The 23,462-nt window shown below is 40.8% G+C and overlaps 1 protein-coding gene across 7 annotated transcripts in view; it reads right to left on the reverse strand.

Moving 5' to 3' along the window:
* Nucleotides 1-23,462, reverse strand: part of CPEB3 (cytoplasmic polyadenylation element binding protein 3) — a 177,824-nt gene that overhangs the window by 95,301 nt on the left and 59,061 nt on the right. For 5 of the 7 annotated variants that reach the window (XM_084904324.1, XM_084904321.1, XM_084904323.1 and 2 more), the window contains one exon: nucleotides 2,436-2,595. In XM_084904324.1, the coding sequence (XP_084760450.1) occupies nucleotides 2,436-2,595 (160 nt within the window). The remainder of the gene's footprint in view (nucleotides 1-2,435; nucleotides 2,596-23,462) is intronic. The other 2 variants (XM_084904319.1, XM_084904320.1) reach the window with 1 other exon arrangement.

A 23,462-nucleotide genomic window follows, 5' to 3' on the forward strand; every position in this document is an offset into this window, starting at 1 on the left:
TGGCAGCATTGCCGGCAATAGAGAAAAAAGCTGGGAACAACCTGTGAGTCCAAAGTTAAGGCCTATTCATAAATTATAAAGACCGATAAAAGCATGGATAGCTGAAACCGGTTTGGCTCAGTGGATAGAGAGTCGGCCTACAGACTGAAGGGTCCCAGGTTTGATTCCCAGGTCAAGGGCATGTACCTTGGTTGTGGGCACATCCCCGGTGGAGGGGGTGCAGGAGGCAGCTGGTCCATGTTTCTCTCTCATTGATGTTTCTAACTCTCTATCCCTCTCTCCCTTCCTCTCTGTAAAAAAAAAAAAAAAAAAAAAAAAAAAAAAAAAATATATATATATATATATATATATATATATATATATATATATATTTATTTTTTTCAAACATGGATAATGTTTATTATGTGGGAAATAGAAAAATAAAGGCTACACCATCACAATGTTTCTTTTATTTTCTAATTACCTTTTTGCTATTATAATTTGCTCTTTTTTAAAAGTCAAAGGTTACTTAAAATCTCTCCTTCAAAAATACTAGCTTCATAATTATGTTCCTAGAAATAATAAGGTTCAAACACATGGTGCTATAAGTCAGACCTAACAGTCTCCCAGTTGGAAGAGGGAAGCAGGAAGCCCAAACACCCTCACCAGAGGATGCTGACACGATGATGTAATTGAACCTGGGAAGTGGTCCCCTCAGAAGGAAAGCAAGGTGGGTGGTATGATGAACTGAGAAGTTGCAACTCTACTGAGGCTGTAAAAAAGTACATATTAAATGCCTTCCAATTTCTTAGGACATATGTCTAGAAGTACAGTGCAGAAGGCTTTTATAGGTGAAACCTCACGTTTGCACAGGCAGTTAGACATGCAATTTTTAAAAGGGCCACCACACCTGGAATCGGGTCTTTACATTACACCACAGTGAGGTACCCTCCTTACGCTGTAACCATGCTGCTCTCGAAAGGCGGGGCACAAGAGCACCCACTTAAACAATATCCACGGAATTCTGGAAAAATTATTTTACAGACTGTAATCTAATATCCTCTTATATTTTATTGCTGGATGAAAAGAATACAGACTAAGCTAAAACACATATGCATAAAGCACAAGGGCTGAATATTTTAGGTTAGGAGAGACTTCTGGCTGTTTGAGGTAGAAAAGGCAGACAAATGCAGCCTTTGAAGATATTAAAAAAAACACAAAAGTCTGTGAATATCATGGGTTTCCTTTTTAACATCATTCCCACTTCTAAGTGAAATACGCTTTCCGTGGCCACGTACCTAATCTCTCAAGACAGACAAGGTAACAGTGACTAAATATAACAATGAATCCATGAGAGATTTTTTTCCCCCCCTACTTCTGACGGCTTTAAAATATAGCTTTTCTCAAAATCCTTTCTTTCCTTTTTAGGCTGTTCACTACTCTCTTTTCACTGGGAATTGAGGACCGCAGCAGAAAATCATGAGTGTGACAAGGAAAGGGTGAAATGGGTGCCTGGTGTGGCTGGAGGAAATGGGTATCGGGTGTTCACAGTCATTCATCCCCCCTCTAAGAGCCTGCAGAGAACCAGAGGCCATCAAGTTCCTCACCCTCCAGGGGACAGGAGGATTTGGAGAAGGTGGACATCCCTGCGGCTAACTCTCCACAGTGTTCCGATCCTTAGGCTCTGAACCCAAGCGCTGTGGATATTTCAACGGAAAACTTCCATCGCAGTGTTTAAAAATACCTCGGGGGCCCCTAAAAAGTCCTACACCCCATAAAAAGAACTAGCGGTAATTAGGAGGGTAACATCAGCCTCTATCCTGAATTTACATGGGTTGTAAAAGTAGGAAATCCTAATGGTGCTGACGCTGGGACTTTCTGCCTTCTATTTAAGCCAAAACGTTTACACATTTTAAGGCATTTTCCTTAATGTTTTAGCCCGAGAGAATGCAAACGGGTCGCTGGCTGCTCTTAAGTCTGCGTAGTGTTACCTCCCTACACTAGGAAATTGGTTATATTTTAATAAAACGAAACCCTTCTGTATGAAGTTTTCTGAAGTAGTCTTTGGAGACTGGTTTAATAAATCTATTTCCTCGCAGCGTACTTGGACGTAAATGAATTATCCAGGTTCGGCTGTGGAGTCCAAACGGAAAGCCCAGAAAATGTGGCTTCTGGTCTCATGCTATAACTGCAACCTCAGCTGCCCAGCACATGCTTCTGCCAGGCATTCTGATTCAAGCCATCAACTTTGAAAATCATAGGTAACTGAACCCAGGTTTTTTAAAAAAAAAAAAAAAAAAAAAAATCAACTTTAGATACATTCCACAATGCTTTACAGAAGCAAACAAAAACAAACAAACAAAAAACAAAACAAAACAAAAATCACAATGATTAAAAAGCTGATTTTTTTTGTTTTAAAACACCAAGCAAGGAATGGACATATGAATATTCCTAACCTGCAAAATGATTCCTCCACATTATATCAGCGAAACTCATTGGTGGGCCACTGGGAGGGTAGTGTTTACCTTTCAGAGGCTCATGATCAGTCCTTATCATATCCATTAAGGAGTTCTCCAACGAGTGCAAGTTAAAAGTGTCATAGGGCCTACTCCGGTCCTAAAAATAAAAACACAGAACAATAAGACAACACATGAAATGACTTCCTAAAAATCAATACCGTATCATTTGCTTCTTGCCGTGTACTGGGGACATGAATCAAAGTTCCAGATAGTTCTAACAATAAACATACAGTCATTCTTTTCATGAAGAATAATGACTTGTTTCAGAAGGACACTAAACTTGCATTAATGCTGAAATTTTTAAAAAAAAAAAGAATAACTTGGCAACATTATGTTTAATACAAGTTTCCACAATGAATTAAATTATACCCTTTCCCCTTTAATAGTCTTTTATGTACATGTCCCACTACTTCAGGCTGACTTCTTCTCAAGTGAACTAAAAAAGTAAATTCAAAAGTTAAGAGTCATGAGAATTGTCTCTGCCCTCGGCCCTTCACCCCCTGCATCCACTGTCAAGTGAAGATTCTACTCAAATGAACAGAGGTGCTGTTTTGTCTGGAGGAAGACCATAATTAAAAACTCTCAGTATAACATTACTTTCCTGAAAAGCATAAAATTACTTTCCTGAAAATTACTTTCCACAAAAAGGGATTGTAGTTTCAATGTAATTCTATTGCATATCTTTCATATTTATTACTGATAAGGTCCATACTGATAAGGTCCATACATTAGGTATATGTTATAAAAATTGCAGCATGTCCAAAGTACTAAAATTACCTTTTGAAAAGCATTCACGTGAAAAATGTTTAACCCAAGGTAGTGTTTTCCCGTTAGATTCAAAAACATTTTGAAAATAGAAAGCTAATGCAAACTAAGAAAAATAATTGTTCTACCACATTTCACTCATGCCCATGGGAGACCATCACCTACAAATTATTGTTAGTAGTCTGGGTCTAGAAGAAGTGCAGTCCATGGCCTAATTCATTACTAGAGAACAATTTAGTTGGTTTTTGTGTAAGGAAAGCAAGACAGCCTGGCTGGTATGGCTCAGGGTTGAGCATAGACCTTTGATCCAGGAGGTCACAGTTCAATTCCCAGTCAGGGCACATACCTGGGCAGCAGACCCAATCCCCAGTGTGGGGCGTGCCTGAGGCAGCTGATCCATGATTCTCTGTCATCATTAATGTTTATGTCTCTCTCTCCCTCTCTGAAGTTAAATTTTTTTAAAAAAGCAAGATAGCCTTAGCTGGTTTGGCGCAGTGAATAAAGCATCGACCTGCGGACTGAAGGGTCCCAGGTTCGACTCCAGCCAACAACACATGCCTGGTTTTCGAGCTCAATCCCTGGTGGGGGGTATGCAGGAGATAGCCTATCGATGATTCTCTCTCATCATTGATGTTTCTCTCCCTTTCCCTTCCTCTCTGAAATCAATAAAAATATATTAAAAATTTTAAAAAAAGAAAAGCAAGATAAACATACACCTCGATAACCATACAAAACAAACCATAGCAATGAGAGATTATTCTAAGGATCTTGGCCAGTTTATCCAGCCTTGCCAATGATCACGTATCCTCTCCTCTGAATAACAGAATGACATGATGAGTATGCTATCAATGTTAGGTAAAAACCTCAGCTACAATGACCATTTTCCAGGTTTGTGTTAAACTGGTGGTCGGCAAACTCATTAGTCAATAGAGCGGCAAACCACGGCAGTTTGCCGACCACTGTCTTCAACTATTGGAAAGCTGTTTTTGTCTGGTCTCTGGTGCACAGCCTCACTGTATCTCTACCCAGGGAAGCAAAAAGGGAGGTGACATTTCAGCAGTGAGCATAAAGAACTCGGAGGATTATTGGGTAAATGAATGCAGCAGGAAGCCTAGGAAGAGCCCTGAACTGAGAACCAGAAGACGAGAGTGCTATAAAACCCTAAACACTTGGGGCTTTGGGGAACGTTATGACCCACCTCTCCAGTCTGTGCCTAAAATCCCTCCCTTTATGCAAATGAGAGGATAGAGCTACATTATTTCTAACATCTCTGCAACCCTATCCTTTAAAAAACAACAACTCATAGATGAGGAGTCGGGGTGGGGGAGAGAGAGACATAAACATTAGTGATGACAGAGAATCATGGATCAGCTGCCTCAGGCACGCCCCACATGGGGGACTGGGTCTGCAGCCCAGGTATGTGCCCTGACTGGGAATTGAACTGTGACCTTCTGGATCAGAGGTCTATGCTCAACCCTTTACAAACAAACCTTTACAAACAAAACTTTACAAACCTTTTATGCGCAAGTTGAGGGCTGCTATCCTACTAGGCCCTGGTAGTTCAGAAATAAATGCCGTAGCCTAGTCCCTATTTGCAAGTGACTAGCAGAGAGGGACATGACCAATTAAAATAAGAGTACGGCAGGTGTTCTGACAGAGGGACGTATGTAGTACAATGGAAACTAAGTCACATCTGTCTCTCAAAGAGCCCATATTTGTGTATGTGTGTATCATAATTATGTTTTAAATTCCCATTCTATAAAGTCCTAGGTGTCTTGAATATGGGCCTGTCATGTGACCAGATGTAAGGCTTGTCTTAGTCATTCTCAATGGCCGCAGTATTCTCGGTAGTAAAATGGAATCCTGTTAGAATTAGGTTGAAATTACTTAGTATTTATTCTAGTCACATTGTGTGTGCCAGAGAGCAAGGAGCCCATATTTCTTAGTTTACTGCGGCGTTCCCCCACCCCCAGCCATTTTTTTCTTTTAACACTCATCAGTTATCTGTTCCTATTGTTGGATAAGAAAGAGGCATGGAATATTTTCTTTGGTTCTCCATTTTGGTTCCTATATAATTTAAGAAGGTCCTTTCCTTTACCTTTAAGTTCTTCCTGAAGATCATTTGTTTTGCTTTGGGTTCAAGTTATCAGTGGAAACTTAAATTACTTAAGGAATAAAGATGAATTTCCAGAAATGCAGGCTTATGTTTCTCCATAAGAGGTATCATATTCTTTGCCCAAAGAAAAAGCCAGAGATAAAAAAAAAAAAAAAAAATTACACTAATAAAAGAGAAAAATGCTAATTGACCATACACAGCCAATCAGAGAGGGTATGCAAATTAACCCAACAAAGTTGGTGGTTAATTTGCATATGCTGAGGGAGGGAGGAGTGAAGACTGAAGATAGCATAGAAGGAAGAGGGAAGAAAAGCGGAAAGCAAGGCAGCTGCCAGAGGGAAAGCACAGGGCAGGGCGGGCGGGCAGGTGGGGGGGGCGGGGGCACGGCTGCAGCGGCCATTTGCACGAATCTTCCTGCAATGGGCCCCTAGTAATAATAATAAATAAGTGTGCTGATGAAGAGGCAAATGATAACCTATTTATGGCACTGACAATCCCATAATAAATGTCTAGGAGCCTTCTGTCATACCCATCCACACCTCCTACCGGGCTGTTCGAAGAGAGGCTGCTAAAGTGAAGGGACTAGCCAAAACCGGTTTGGCTCAGTGGATAGAGCGTCAGCCTGCAGACTGAAAGGTCCCGGGTTCGATTCTGGTCAAGGGCATATACCTTGGTTGCGGGCACTTCCCCAGTAGGGGTGTGCAAGAGGCAGCTGATTGATGTCTCTCTCATTGATGTTTCTAACTCTCTATTCCTCTCTCTTCCTCTCATATATCAATAAAATATATTTTTTTAATAAATAAATAAAGTGAAGGGGCTATAAGAAATGGCTGTTTGAAGGCAGCCGAGAATCTTTCCAGCCAGGACAGTTTCTTTTTTTCATTTAATTCTTTTTTTTTTTTTTTTAATATATTTTATTGATTTTTTAGAGAGGAAGGGAGAGGGATAGAGAGTTAGAAACATCGATGAGAGACAATCATCGATCAGCTGCCTCTTTCACACCCCCTCCTGGGGATGTGCCAGCAACCAAGGTACATGCCCTTGACCAGAACTGAACCCGGGACCTTTCAGTCCGCAGGCTGACGCTCTACCACTAAGCCAAACTGGTTTCGGCTTTCATTTAATTCTTGATATTCTCTTTAAAGTACATAACATACTCATTTACACAAGGGAGATGAGGTTCAGAGGTGATGCAAGTCTGGATCTGACCTCAACACCAATACCAACGAGTATAAGAATCTAAGAAATTAATCCAATCCATTTAGGATATTACATGAAAACTCTCTAGAGACACAGCACTGCATCTAATCACTGGTGAAATGATCTTCCTGTTAAGGTGGTAGTGAGTTCCTGTCAGAAGCTAATATCAGATGTCAGATGACTACCTGTCAGGAAAACTGGGGGGGATGTGTGGAGAGGGTTTGTACATCTGAAGTGGGTCCCAAACCGGTCAGAATGTCAAAATCACATGTAAAACAGTTTAAACGTAGGTTCCTGGTCCCCAACTAAAACCCACTTAATCATAATTAAAACGAAAGGAATAAATGTCCAGGGTGATTGCATAGATTTGAGAGCCACTAGACTGGATGATTCTTCAAGTTAAGTAAGCCTTTAACACTCTTAAGGGAGGGGCCTCGAAGGACAGCATCAGCAAGTAAACAAGCCTGGCGACCTGGCCAAAAATCAGCTTTGCCGTCTTTCGGTGGATTGTGAATTAGAGAAACAAGTGGAGGGTTGGTTTTTTAAAAACACAAACACTGAAATCAGACAGCTGATTTTCAAGCTCTGGCTCTGCCCCGTGCTGGCATGTCACTCTGCACACATTTTTAAGGCTTGATTATCTTCTTCCATGAAACCAGGGGGATAATAATTCTCTCTTGATGGCTGTTTTCAGTGCTAAAAGACAGGATGTACTGCGAAGCGTCTGTGCAGCGATGGCTGCTGGGATATCAGGGAGAACTCAGAGAGACTTCTGTGATCCACGTCATGGTGCTGGGCTGCAGATCCCAAGGCCAGAGGTTCACAGGTGCTAACCTAGCAGGGTCCACCCGTGCCCCACGGCGTGACGTGTGAAATTCGTGACAGAGCGTGCCCAGGCTTCCTAACTGAACAAACGTCAGTGCCGAGGGGCTTACTTTCTCACTAAAATTAATTCCAGCTATGCCTCATCCGTTCCTATTTGCTGGGTCCCTTTTGTTTTACAAGTAGTAAACATTGCTGAAATAACTGATTAACCAGGAAGCCAGAAAGAAACAGAGAAAGGCCGAAACCGGTTTGGCTCAGCGGTGGAGCGTCGGTCTGCGGACTGAAGGGTCCCAGGTTCGATTCCGGTCAGGGGCATGTGCCTTGGTTGCGGGCACATTCCCGGTGGGGGGGTGTGCAAGAGGCAGCTGGTCGATATTTCTCTCTCATTGACGTTTCTAGCTCTCTGTCTCTCTCCCTTCCTCTCTGTAAAAAATCAATAAAATATATATATATTTTTTAAAAAAGAAACAGAGAAAGGACAGAAACACTAAATACTCTGCAGTGAAATGCCACAGAAATGATGACCAGAACAAAGGAACCATGATTTACCCTTCCACAACGAAGGTTACGAGTGGCGACTGATCTCCTTAATCTTTTTTCCATACGTTTTGTTTTCCAATATAGGGAAAAACAAGGAAAGCATCTCTTTCATTTGTTTTTTAACATGCACACGCATCGGGAAGTATCAGAGCATTTATAAATAATGCATCCCATTATTGACTCTTTTCCTCTGATGATAACCAATGACAGATGTTATCAGTTACTTGTACGTGGAGGCAGTCCACCCCCGCTCTACAGCTCATTAGCCCTGCTTTCTTTCTTCCCCCAGCTTGACTTAATATATTAATAAATTATTCAAGTACTTAGTGTGTGCCTGGCACTGTTCTAAGTGTGCTAAATGCATTATTACCTTACAACTCTACAAGTTAGGTGACTTTTTTTAATCCCCATTTTATAAATTGAACTATTACGTCTTGGAGAGATGAAGTAAATGGCCCAAGGTCACAGGGCCAGGAAGCAGCTGAGCCAGGGCTCAATCCCAGTCAAAGCCAGACTGTGCTCGAAGGACGTTCACTGTACAGCCTCCCCGCCCGCCTTCCGCCTGCTTCACCTTCAATCCTCCCGTAAACATCCCCTTCAGCCTAACCCAGACGCTGTCAGAGAGAGGCCTCTGTGCCCGCACCCTGCCACCCGTCCTGGCTCTTGGTCAGTCATCCTGTTGAACTGACAGCGAGTTACACTCCAGAAGACGCTTGATCTATCTCCAGCACAGGCCCGGGACTGCCTCTACCAGCCTTGTCCCTCGCACCTGCCTTTTTCTCAGGAGAGAAATCCAGAACACGTTCTACCCTTTCTGACTTATCTCCAGACATTTCCTCTCCTGTAGACACAAGGGGTCAAGAGCATCGGGGAGGGGGGGGGGGGAGAAAAAGAAAAAAAGCAGCTCTGGAACCAAAGGACATAAGTCATCGCAGTGCCTACTCTGTGCGTGGCACTGGGTTAATGCTTTATAGCCATAATCTCAGACCTGACCACACCCTGGAGGGTCGGCATTATCTCCATCTCACAGAGGAGAAAAGTGAGGCTCACAAAGTCATGTAACTGCTCAAACTTCAACTGTCACGCTCACTAAGCTGGTCAGAAATCAGGATGCGAACCCAGGTCTGTTCAGTCCACGCCAGTAACATGCCAATGTTCTTGCCCTGAGAGCTGCCACATGGGCAATGAACAACGGGGGTTTGGCTGGGAAGAAAGGGACACAAACACAGTGAAAAATCGAAAAGGTGACCCTGGCCATGTTTGGCTCAATGAATAGAGCGTTGATCTCAGCACTGAAGGGTCTCGGGTTCGATTTCCGGTCAAGGGCACGTACCTGAGTTTCAGGTTCGATTCCGGCATGAGTTGTGGCAGGTGCAGGAGGCAACCAATCATTGTCTCTATCACATCGATGTTTCTCTCTTTCCTCTCTTTCTCCCCCTCCTTTCCTCCTTTCCACTGTCTCTGAGAAGCAATGGGGAAATATCCTTCAGTGAGGATTAACAAAACAAAACAAAAAGATGGAAAGATGTTTAAAAGGGCTAGGAAAGGATCAATGGGGTTGTAAAATAATATAGAAAAACTAAAGAAGAAATTCTCAAAGGAAGGTTTTTCTGTTTATCATATAGCTTCAATGTATGTATTGATAAAACATTTTAAAGTTAAATGCATTCAACACATAAGAGTTTTAAGCCAAAAAAAAAAAAAACCCCTAGCCATTTCTAAATTTCTACACTATTGCTCTTGTTTTCTAACTAACTTTCATTATGAGAGAGAGAGAGAGAGAGAGAGAGAGAGAGAGAGAATGAGAGAGAGAGAGAGAGAGAAACATTAATGTGAGAGAGAAACACCAATCAGTTGCCTCCCATACATACCCTAACCAGGAATCGAGCCCACAATCTAGGTATGTTCCCTGACCAGGGATCAAGTCTGCAATCTTTTGGCGTATGGGATAATGTTCCAACCAACCGAGCCACTCTGGCCAGGGCAGACCTTATCTGATTTTGAGATATCTTTCCCATCCCCCAATTTTCTCCACATTTCTGCTCTGGCCCTGTAACTGCATCTCTTCCATGCTTGGTCTACTTTGGCACAATAGTTTCCTGACCCCTGCTTCTTATGAAGGACACCACTAATACTGAAACATAAGGATATATGAAACTTGCCAGCCTGTGTAAAAACCAAAAAGGCTGTACACATCCAACAGCTCAACATGTAGTGATTTCAAGCACAGAATCTGCTTAAAAGGACCACAAAGAACAGAGAGGACGTTTACTTAATGTTCTAAACCAATCACAGCTGTTATTTGTCAGAACCTATCAAATGCATGAGGTTCCTATATGTAACTGAACTTTACTATAGTACTGAACAGCTTGACATACAATCACCCTAAGATTAAATACTTTTCCAAATAAAGGAAAACCTATGTCATGATCTTCAGGGGAAGGGGAAAACCAACTTTCAAATGTAGATTTTCATTCTGGCTTCAGTAAGTATTAAGTTCTTTAGTCAATGGTAAATTTTAACCATCCCAAATAAGACTAGCCCTCCATGAGTTTCCCTTTGGAAAACATGGTCGTAGACGCTCCCTCAATCACTCCATAGCAAGCAAATGCTCCTTATGTCTAACTTAAGGTTCTCAGGAAGTTGAACCGTTCTCCCTTTTCTGTCCAAAGAAAAGAGTAATTCACTGATCACCACCTTCTGTGAATTTTAATCTTTTTGAAACTACTGTTAAACCCAGTCTTCCATACAAGAAATTCTCAAGAACCCTCAATATAGCCTGGAGTAAGATGATAGTGTAATAAGAAATTGCAACATCCTTACCTTTTTCTACTTGAGGATGACTAATTCCAATTACTTGAACCTTTTCATCAGATTGTATTTTCCCTGGCTATAGAAAAGCAAACCAAGCAAAGGTGTTCGAGAAGTTTATAAAACAAGCAAGAGGACAGATTCATCTGCTCTGAAAGATGCTCACAAGTTAGGTGAGCCTGACAGCCTGAAGCGCAGCCCAGAAATGTTCACCTAGTCCAGTGGTCGGCAAACTGCGGCTCTCGAGCCACATGCGGCTCTTTGGTCCCTTGAGTTTTTAGCAAAGGCCAGCTTAGGAGTACCCTAAGTTAATAACAATGTACCTACCTAGATAGTTTAAATCTAAAAAATTTGGCTCTCAAAAGAAATTTCAATCACTGTACTGTTGATATTTGGCTCTGTTGACTAATGAGTTTGCCGACCACTGACCTAGTCTCTTCTTGTTCCCTACCATCCCCAATCTTCCGTCACAGCTCTTCTCATGGGTTTGCCACGCTGGTCAGGTAAGAGGCCCAGTTCACCGGACACAGGGAAAGATGACCCTCAGAATCATGCACTCACCTGAAATGACCTACATTACTGAGGCCAAATCTAGCCAGGTGAATGCTGAAGGGGTCAACTGGACAAAAAGTCCAAAGCCTGCTGCTCCAACTTTTGACTGTGGTAAACAATCAGAACTAAGTACACATGCACTTAAAAAAAGGGAGAGATTAGACAGTTTAGTCATGTGCCAGGTAAAAGACAGAAAGTGAGATCAAGGTTTGAGACAGATCCAGGAATAAAGAAGGATACAGAAAAGCAGGCTTCAAAAAACTTCACAAGCCCAGCCAGCATGGCTCAGTGGTTGAGTGTTGACCTATGAACCAAGAGGTTCAATTCCCGGTCTGGGCATATGCCCGAGTTGCAGGTTCGATCCCCAGCGTGGGGCTTGCAGGAGGCAGCCCATCGGTGGTTCTCTCTCATCACTGATGTTTCTATCACTCTCTCCCTCTCCCTTCCTTTCTGAAATCAATTATATATATATATATATATATATATATATATATATATATATATATATATTTAAAAAGAAACTACTGAAGGACTTGTATACATGCATAGAAGTACAACCAATGGACACAAAACTTTGGGGAGGGAGGGTATGTATGGGGGGGGGGCAATGTTAAAATATGTACACAGATAATAATTTAATAAAAATAAATAAATAAATAAATATAAAAAGAAACGACAAAAATTCAAGTTGCCCTTTCCCTGGTTATTATGCATGAGACTACCTCCAAATTGCAAGGTGGTTAGCCAGCACATTATGCCGAGCAGCTTGTGAGGCATTGATTTATTAGACAAGATAATGTAAGGGAAGCTTGACCTTTGCGACCAAAACCTATCTTGGAACATTATGCAAAGGTACACACAGCTCCTCATACTGTTTTCTCTTTAACTGATCATAAATGTCAAAATCCTTCCACAAAGCTGACCACGTCTAGGTATACTGAAGTTGGACTCTCTCTTCCCCACCCCAATATTTTAGCTCCAGTTATAGCAACGATTCAACCTATTTTAATTTCTTCTTTTACATACCTGCCATCCTCAATAAACTCACTGCTATGAGAGCAGAGATGTGTCTTATTTTTTCCACAGTCCCATCACTGAGCAGAGGGCCTGGCTCATAATAGGCATTCAGTCAATAAATGCCTACTTTACATTTAAATGTTCCTTCTGATGGTTTCATATTGCAAGACTTTCATTTGAAACTAGCAAAGAACTGCACACCTACTGGAATTACTAAAAACAGCAACAACAAAGAAAACCCCTGACAATTCCAAATGCTGACTAGAACAAGAACAACCAGAAATCTCACAAATTGTTGGTGGAAATGCAAAATGTATAGCTATTTAAAAAAAAATGTTTTTAAAAAAATATATTTTATTGATTTCTTTACAGAGAGAAAGGGAGAGAGATAGAGAGCTAGAAACATCGATGAGAGAGAAACATCGACCAGCTGCCTCTTGCACACCCCCTACTGGGGATGTGCCCGCAACCAACGTACATGCCCTTGACCAGAATCGAACCCGGGACCTTTCAGTCCACAGTCTGACGCTCTACCACTGAGCCAAACCAGTTTCGGCTAAAAAAAAAAAAAAATTTTTTTGGAAGTTACTTATAAAGTTAAACATATACTGTTATAATGTAGCAACCCCACTCCTAAGTGTTTACCCAAGAAATATAAAAATACATGTCCATACAAAAACCTGTACACAAATGCTTATAACAACTTTACTCATAATTTCCAAAAATGAGAAACTACCCAAATGCCAATCAACTGATGAATGGGTAAACAAACAGTGGTACGTCCGTACAGTAGAATATTATTCAGCAATAAAAAGAAATGAAGTACTAATATGTGCTGTACCATGAATATACCTTGAAAACACTATGATAAGTGAAAGAAGCCAGTCACAAAGGAGGTCAGGTATAATTCCAATTATGTGAAATGTCCAGAATTGGCAACTTATTCATAGAGACAGAAAGTAGATTGGTCATTGTATAGGGCTGGAGAAGTCAGGAGGGAAATGGAGGTTGACTGCTAACAGGCATGGGGTTTCTTTCAGGAGAATGAAATGTTCTAGAATTAGTAATGATCGGCACATAATTGGGTAAATACACTAAAAGTTACTGCACTGTATACTTTAAAAGGGTGATACCATCTAAAGTATACAATGTGTAATTCACATCTTGGTATGTAAATCATATCTCAATGACATTCATGCACTGGAGGAGGAGGGGGGTGGGGTTGCCTCAGCCTGGCCTGTGCCCTTTCGCAGTCTGGGAGCCCTCAGGGGATGTCCGACTGACGGCTTCGGCCTGCTCCTTAGCGCTGCTGCAGAGGCAGGAGAGGCTCTGCCGCGGCACTCACCAGCCATGAGCTTGGCTTGTGGCTGAGCGGCACTCGCCCTGTGGGAGCACACTGACCACCAGGGGCAGCTCCTGTGTTGAGCGTCTGCCCCCTGGTGGTCAGTGAGCATCATAGAGACCGGTCATTCCGCCATTTGGTCAATTTGCACATTACCCTTTTATTATATAGGATAAAGCTATTAGTTCTTTAAAATTTTTCTAAGGTTTGAGCAGGAACTATCACATCACCTGCAAATCATCTACTTTAGGTGTAGGACATAACACCTAAGAACTATCTTGAACTGTGACTCAAGGATGGCAAAGTCTTGACTTCAGCTGTTCCATTCAGGAGCCACTAAAGGACCCAGCCACTAACTACACCTACCCCAGAGAGCAGTAAAGCTCAAAAGACAGCCCTAATGCCAGTCAAATAACTAATGCCATCCACTGTCACATGTGTCATCTACATTTCTGTGAGTCTCTTTAATGCTCCTCTGAGAGTTACAAGTAGTTATTGGCCATGTTACCACCAACAGCATCTTCTCATGTCTCCCCATTGTTTCTGATGAGTTTTTTTTTTTAATCCCAGAGATTCTCGTCTTACGGTGAGGACCTCGTCTTCAGAGACCCAACCCATCCCATTTATAACCGTGACACATTTTAAGAATGATACACTCCAGCATCTACCTGGAAGCATTACTAGACCATAAAAGATACCTATATGCATAAACACCAAAGGTCTGCCCTACCCCTGCTCATCTCAATGGTGGTTCAACTTGAATGGTTAAGTGAGGAGATACACAGCAGAAGTCACAGATTCACCAGAATCTGATGGGGGCTGTGATGTGTCTGCTGAGGCCCCCTGCTATCCTCTATGATCCTTGTATTTAAAAACTGAGCAGCAAAACACAGCTGCTTTTATGCAAATAGTCCTCCAGCGATGAAAGCAATAAAGCAACAACACTATGCCAATTTGGACCAGCAGCTGTCTAGGGCTCTTCCCTCGTTGAGAAGCCAACAGGCAATGCCATGCCCAGGGTACACACAGATGAACAGCTATGAACTGTAGTTCTTCACAGTCCCTCCCTGGCCGCCCCTGACAAGGTCACAAATGTGTACGTGTGTCTATGTATAAGCAGGGAACCTGGCGAGTACCGAGAACAAAATTCACTCCACGTGGATGGACTGGGACCAGAGGGAGAGGAGCACAGTAGTTTTGTTTGTTTCTGAACCTTTTTTTTCCTCTCTCTCAGAGAAAGAGAAGGGAAAACCAACAAAAAACCCTGCATCTCAGATGTATTGTTCAATTCTGATTCCAGATGAGACCAATAACAAAAATAAATTAAATAACCAAACAAATGTAATCGAATCATATGGTCAAAAGCCCAAACTGTCTTAAACATTTCTAAAGTTTTATTATTTTTAAATTTGAACAGGCTTACTCCTTAACCCCCATTTGCCCAGCCATCTCTGACATAAAACAAAACTGGTTTATGAGATTAGCTACCAATCTGCCTCTGGGGAGAGGAAAATGGATGTCTACACTGCTTTTTCATAACACGTCTCATTGTCATATAACAAGTCATAGCGAACATATGATGGATGATTAACATATGCCAGACCCTGGGCGGAGTACTTTACTTGGATTATCTTACTTAACCTTTACAACTGTCCTATGAGGTAGGTAATTACAGACTCTATTTTACAGATGAGGAAAATTTTAAATTTAGTTCTTAATACAAATCAGGTGTTCTTGAAGAAGACACAAATTATTTGTTGTGTAAGCACTCCAGGAAGAAAAGAACTTTATATGTTTATAAATCCTAACCTAATTTTCCCTTTTAAATGCTATCGCTTTTTTTTTTCTTTTTTTTTTTTTTTCTTTAGATGTTAAAGCATCTAAAATGCAAAGCACCTGGCCAGTTTAGTTCATTGGATGAGCATCAACCCATGAACCAGGGAGGTCATGGTCCTATACCCATGGTCAGGGTACATGCTAGGGTTGAGGGCTCAGTCCCAGTAGGGGGCATGCAGGATGCAGCCCTTGATGTGTGGTTTTTTTTTTTTTTCTTCTCTCTCTCATCATGGATGTTTCTGTCTCTATCTCCCTTTCTTTCCCTTCCTCTGTCTGTAATCAATTTTTTAAAAAGAGTATTAAGAAAAGTAAAATGCAAAGCATCTGCATTTTATTAAAATAGTTGGCATTTGGGAGGTTAAAACTTTTTACTTCAAAATGAAGCCTGTGTCATTCTACTAATGCTACATTAAGGTACTTTACAGATCATACAGTAAAGTAAAATATAGTAATTTAATTATGGGAAGTTCAATCAGAATTTTTAAAAAACGTCTGTAGCACGGAGTATTTTTTGGAAGAACATCTTTCTTTAATACTTTAAAGTCTTGGTGCTAACAAAATTTTACCAAGTGTGCCAAAGGCTGTTTTTACTCTTTCTTTATTTATGCCTCATATATTTTGGGGGAACTTTAATATGCCAGGCCATTAAAGATTAAAAAGTTAAGTGACGCACGGACTCTGTCCACAAGAAGCCAGCTGTCCAGTTTATAGCTAATTACTACATAATGCAGGAAATGCAGTGACAGAGCCGTGTGCTTAGAACTGCGGGAGCACAAAAATGGAGAGATCAAAGGCTTCCAGAAAAGGTAGGCCAAGGCACAGAGGCCCCACCTCCTCAAGAAATTGGTAGGGACCCAATAAGAAATTCTACAAAAGACAGGCAGGCTCTAGGCTATAAATAGATAAGACTTAATTTGTAAGATACTGTTAACATTAAGGATGTGGCTTAGCAAACCCTTTCCCCAAGACCCATCAAGTTAATGTGTGTATAGATAATATTCTACTGTAAGAGAGTCCAACTTTCTTTTTAAAAGTATTTTTGTGCGTGGCTTTAAACCTTTCCCCTGGTACTCAATTTGCGGATCTGGAGGGAAATAGTACCATTATCCATTGGAGCTAGATCTGTAAATATTCACTTTCCAGCATCACGAAGGCTACAAATAATCTAATTTCCTCATATTGCTTGTTATTTATAAAGAGTACTTCACATCTCACAAAGCATTTTCATTCACATCCCTGCTCATCTGAACCTCATTAAGGTCTTCTTTTGAGCTTTACTTAGCACGCCCCATCCACTTCAACATATCCCAGAACCTTTCTCCTCTTATTAAATCAACAACAGGGCTGTCAAAAATTCTTGGAATTAAATAATAGAACTGATCGATACTGGCTGTGTGCCCAGGACTGACTGAAGTACTTTACATGTTTTATCTCATTTCCTCCTCACAAAAGCCTATGGAAATAAATACTATTATTATCCCATCTTACAAATGAGAAAACTGAGGCTCAAAGATGTCACACAACAAGTATCCGAGACTGGAGTCTCCCAGGCAATTCAGAGCCTAAAACCACTGTGCTCTTCCGCCTCTAGGATAAGAATCATTCCTAGTTAATAATTCTCATTTCTGTTACTACCTAACCATTATTTTCCTACTCATCCTGGTGTGTGGAAGTGTGGGGTTGTGAAAAAGAAGTGTGCCTTCTTATATTATTGTTTCTTATTCATTAAGTTGAATCCCCAGGGACAATGGAAAGGAAAGCAAAAAGGTAAATAATTCTGGTGTGGTTTTATTTTTTCGTCTATAATTTTAAAACTCTTTCATACCTATTAAAAAGACTAACCAAAAACACAAACAAAAACAACCACCTTTTTTATTTTCTTAACTTCAATTTGTGTGTTAAACCCTATTTGGGGGAAACAGTTTACTTAAGTTAAAAACTTGAAGTAATAATCCTATATAATAAAAGGCTAATATGTAACTTGTCCCCTCGACCAGGAGTTCAACCAGGGAGCAGGGCCAGATTGCCTCTCCCACCCTAATCAGTGGGGGGGAGGGGGCAATTCCACCCCCCATTACCCCCCCACCCAGATCAGAGGCGGGGCTAGCCTGCCCACGGGCCCCTTCCCCTGGCCCAATCACCTCAATGGGGGTGGGCCAGCCAGACCCCACCCATGCACGAATTTGTGCACCAGGCCTCTAGTTTGCTCATAAAAGTAATTAAAGTAGGATCTCCTATGTGAAGGTTCTTAAACTGATTCAATTGGCAAAAATTAATTTTATTCCCAAAGTGCTGTGGAAACATTTATTGCCTAAAGAGTGAGGTACCAAAGTAAGAAAATTTATACACCCACATATACATACACAAATACAGCCATCCCCCTTATCCATGCTTTCACCTTTGGCGGTTTGTTATCCGCAGTCAACCTCAGCCCAAAAGTATTAAATGGAAAATTCCGGAAATAAACAACTCATACGTTTTTAATTGCTCGCCGCTCCAAGTATGTGATGAAACCTTGTGCTGCCCTACTCCATCCCGCCAAGGGCATGAATCATCCCTTTGCCCAGTGCTATCTGCGCCGTATATGCCTCCTCACTAAGCAGCCGTTTTGGTTATCAGATTGACTGTCTTGGTATCACAGCTGCTTGTGTTCGAGTCGTCCTCATTTTACGTAAAATGGCCTCAAAGCGGAAGAGTGAGGATGCTGACAGCGCAGACATATGACAGAGAAGCTGTAAAGGGTTTCCTTTAAGGGAAAAGGGGAGTACAGTACAGCAAGTCCTTTTGAGAGAAAGACTACATTCGCATAACCTTTACTATAACATACTGAAATAACTGTTCTGTTTTATTATTAGTTATTATTGTTTACCTCTTACTGTGCCTGATTTATAAATTAAACTTTACCATAGGTATATATGTATAAGGGAACAAGCATCCACAGTTTTAGTCACCCACTGGGGTTCTTGAAACATATACCTCATGTAAGGGGGGGGGGGAGGATTACTGTAAGTATATAAACATAAATACATAGTATTCCTCTCTCCAGGGGCTCTACTGTCCACGGGATATATATGTCTTCTGGAGGAAGAGCTAAATACAAGCAGGCAGACTTGGAGTGTTGTGGTTATATTCTCATTCAATGACAACATCCTAAAAGCAAAGACTCAAAAGCGGAATTTCAATAAAGAATCTGAGGGAGGGATAAGGAGAGAAAAGCCAAGAAAAAGTGAAAAAGGAAAAAGCAGACAGAACTCGCTGTTTGTACAACTGTGTACACAAGATAATCAGTCTTTTCACGGGAACGACCAGTGGTAGCCGGAATTAGAATGCTGTGCTGCTCTGCAGTGAATTTTTAAAGTAAAAATTCATAAATCACAGGGCATCATAAGCACTCAAATTTCATTAGAATTGGACTAGTTTACCTCCCTGTGGGTCGGTTTTCTCATATGTGAAAAATGTGAATAATAATATTCTCCTTATATGGATGTTAGGAAGATAATATTTGTAAAGCGCCAAATAAGCATTAAGAAGATAAGCAATGGATGCCCTCCTCCTCTGTCATCACGCAGGAAAGTTACTGTGGTCACATACCGTGGTATGGAAGTCCAGCATGAACCTCAATTCTGTTTTTCATGAAGGAATAATGAACCAAGGGAAAGTCAGGCATAGTTCACAGGGGGCAAACTATGGAATTGTGAAAAAGGCAAGTGGCAAATAAATTGCATTCAATTAAGTGGCACGGAATATATATGTGGCATGTGAAAAATCTACAGCAATTATTTTAAAGTAATGAAAAAGAGGAAATTCGTTGAAGGCCAAAAGAAATGAGGAAAAATCAATCTCTCTCTCTCTCTCCTCTCTCTCTCTCTTTCTCTCTCTCTCTCTCTCTCTCTCTCTCTCTCTCTCTCTCTCACACACACACACACACACACACACACACACCATATACATTATTAGGAGTAATATCTAAACTTTTGAATACTCTGTAGTCACTTAGAAAAACTGTAGGAATGAACAAACCTTCAATGGATGTAGAGAGCTTTTAAATATACTTTTCATGTGAGTAATTTTATGATTTTTATTGACAACTCACCTATCCTATATAAAAAGCTATTTTATTTAAAATGTGAAAGAATATCTGGGAATATCTTTAAGGGATAACAAGTGAAAATATATGTAAAATGCTTTTGTCAACTAAAGAAAGCACCACACAAAATTAATAGAAACACTGGCACTACAATATATACACGTAGCCATTTCTGGGAAGTATTTGTTGTTCAAAATGCCTGACAACTTTAGAAAATTTAATGAAACTTCCTACCTACTGGAAACAAAGGCTTACTCTAGCCTAAGCATGTCAAACTCAAAAGCTAACACAGGCCAAATAAAAGAGGCATTGTAGCCCGCGGGCCGTGACTTTGACATACTTCCTCTATGAGATAGTTTATAAAGCATACAAGAGAACACTTACATTCCCCTTCTAATTATATATTGTATCTCTCTGTGTGTTTTATTAATAATGGCATACTAGGCGGAGCTTGAAGATGGCGACCGAACAGACGGACTTGTTCTGACCCCGGTCCCAAAACAGATAGAAGCAACATCTGAGTCGCTCAGGGAATGTTGATTAGCAGCTAAGGGGCAGCGGATCACTCTAGGAAGGTAAGGAAGTGTCCGCTGGACAATTTTTCCTGACCAAGCGGCCAGCACTCCCGACTTCTCCCGGAGCTCCGGGCTCAGCGCAAAGGCGGCGCCACCCTACCAGGAAGGGAGCAGCTTCTCTGAGGCCTGGAAAACCCACAGCCGAGGAGTCCATCGAGCACCTGTGGCGCCCCGATCGGAGCAAGCGGGTGGATTCAAGGAAGCTCTTCAACCACCCACAGAAAGGTCAGAGTTTGCGTGGCTAGGCTGAGAGTTCAGGCTGCGATAGCGCCATTGCTCCAGCGAGGCCCCGCCCCCAGAGCGGCCATGAGCGCGCCACCAGGAGCGCCGCGAGGCCCGGCCCCAGTGCGGCCCAGAGCACCGCGGCCCGGAGCGCCGCGAGGCCCCGCCCCCAGAGCGGCCGTGGCCCCGCCTATATTGTAGCCCGGGAGAGCTGCGAGGGCCCGCCCCCAGAGAGAAAGAGGGCCAGAGCAACCAAAGTCTGGGAGGTCAAACCAGTAACACTGACACCTAAGGGCTGAACTACAAACTGCCTTTTTTTTTTTTTTTTTTTTTTTTTTTTTTTTTTCTTTTTTCTTTTTCTTTTTCTTTTAATTAATCAAAAATAAATAAATGGACACAAATAACTAAGATATAGCCTGCCTAAAATTAAGGACTACCTTACAAAACTGAGGTGCAGTGGAAAGCTGGGAACTGCAAGACTCTCTGATCCAAGAACCAGGCATACCAAATACAATAACAGAGGAAGTGATTGAACTCTACTGGACAATTTTATGCTAATTATACTATTCTTTATTTTATTTTCATTTTTTACATTTTTTATTTAATTTTCATTTTTTACATCTTTTACTTCAGAAACGATTTTTTTTCTTTTTTCCTTACTTGATTTTACCTTTTCAATTATTACATTTTTCAATCTCTATCTTCACTATTACTACTGCTATTTTGCAATTTTTTTTTCTTTTTCTTTTCCTCCCCAGTACCATTTTACTTCGTCTTTATTTTACATTGGGAGTAACCTTCATTCTATTTTAATCTCTACTATAGCATCATTCAACCCTATCTCAATTCGACCTTTACCCCATCACTCTCTTACTAAACTTTAACCTTTTAGTCTCCAGTTTATCCTATCCCTTTCCGGCTTTAGTTTTTCCTCTATTCTTTCTGTATACCCCCTGCTAAAGCTCTCACTATACTCATAGATCTAAGTTCCAACCCCTGATACAAGTGTATAAATATCACTCTCTGCACTATATTAACTAGTTAAAAAAAACACAAAAAAAAAAAACGGTTCTACTTTCTATCCTTTTCTCATTGTTTGAGTGAAGGTTGATTATTGTGAATATTGGTGCTTTTCAGTGAAATTGTTATGCTTATTCCAGTGTTGTTATTGTTGCTTTGTAATTTTTTTTAAATCCTCTGTTTTTGTTTGTTTCTTTGACTTCTGTATATCATAACCTTACTTAATAATAGTGGATATTGTATTGTAGTTTGTATTAATCTCCAAGTATTGTTACCGGCATTGGCTGGGCTCAGTGGTTGATCTATGGCAATTTTCTCCACATATATATAGTTTGTTTCCCATTTTTTTAGTTTGCTTCTTCTCTCTCTCTCTCTCTCTCTCTCTCTCTCTCTCTCTCTCTCTCTTTCTCTCTCTCTCTTCTTTTTCTCCCTGTTTTCTAACTTCATTTTGTCATTACTTTATTTCTTCTTTGACTTTTTTTTTTTTTTTTTAATTTTTCTTTATTTTATTTTTACCTTCCTTCCTTCCTTCTCTCCTATACCCTAATTTGCCTATCGCTAGGGGTTACCTTTATTAGAGGTTATTAATATTGTAAATACATTCCTGTTAAGTGCCTCTCGTGTTGTACATGGTAGTGTTGTATTTTGCACCTATAAATTAACGCAAGAGAAAGAACACCACATAACCAGACATCCTGAAAAGAGATACCATGGGAAGACAAAGAAACACCCCACAAATGAAAGAAAAGCAGGCATCACCAGAAAAGGAAGTAAACGAGCCAGAGGCAAGCAGCCTACCAGAGCAAGAGTTCAGAATAATGATTATTGGTTGGCTAAAAAGAATGGAAGAGAAATTTGACAATAACCAAGAAGAAATGAGGAAGAACCATCAGGAATTGAGGAAGAACCAAGAAGAAATGAAAAATGACATCGCTACCATGAAGAACTCAATAGAAAGCATCAAGAGTAGACTAGATGAAGCGGAAGACCGCATCAGTGAGCTAGAAGACAAGATGGAAAAAAATACTCAATTAGAGCAGCTTCTAGAAAAAAAGATTAAAAAGCAGGAGGAGAGCCTACGGGAGCTTTGGGACATTACAAAACAAAATAATATTCGAATAATAGGGGTTCCAGAAGGAAAGGAAACTGAGGTAGACGTGGAAAAAGTATTTCAAGAAATAATGACAGAAAACTTTCCTGAGATAGAGAAGAAAAAACCCACACAAATCCAAGATGCTCGCAGAGTCCCAAGCAAAATGAATCCCAGAAGACAGACGCCAAGGCACATTATAATTAAAGTGGCAAACAACAACGACAAAGTAAGAATCTTAAAAGCAGCCAGAGAGAGACAGAAAGTTACTTACAAAGGAACCCCCATCAGACTAGCAACTGATTTCTCAACAGAAACATATCAGGCCAGAAGGGAATGGGATGAAATATACAAAGTCATGCAAAGGAAGGGTTTGAATCCAAGAATACTGTACCCAGCAAGACTATCAATCAAAATTGAAGGGGAAATCAGGAGCTTCACAGACAAAAAAAGACTGAAGGAATTTATCTCCACCAAACCAGCAATGCAAGAAATGCTAAAGGGTCTACTGTAAAAATAAAGAAATAGGAATTGAAGAAGGAACATGGGTATAGAATAAAAATGCCATCAAATGAGTACCTATCAATAATAACCTTAAATGTAAATGGATTAAATGCTCCAATCAAAAGACATAGGGTGTCAGATTGGATAAGAAAACAAGACCCTTACATCTGTTGCCTACAAGAAACCCACCTCAGAAAAAAAGATGCACACAGACTGAGGGTGAAGGGATGGAAAAAAGTTTTCCAGGCAAATGGAAAGGAAAGAAAAGCTGGGGTAGCAATACTTATATCTGACAAATTAGATCTCAGAGTGAAGGACATAACAAGAGATAATGAAGGTCACTTCATAATACTAAAGGGTACAATCCAACAAGAAGAAATAACCCTGGTAAATATATATGCACCCAATACAGGAGCACCCAAATACATAAAAAAACTGCTGGAGGACATTAAGGGAGAGATT

Source organism: Pipistrellus hanaki (genome assembly GCF_964339955.1).
Source record: "Pipistrellus hanaki genome assembly, chromosome: 14".
NCBI lineage: Eukaryota > Metazoa > Chordata > Mammalia > Chiroptera > Vespertilionidae > Pipistrellus > Pipistrellus hanaki.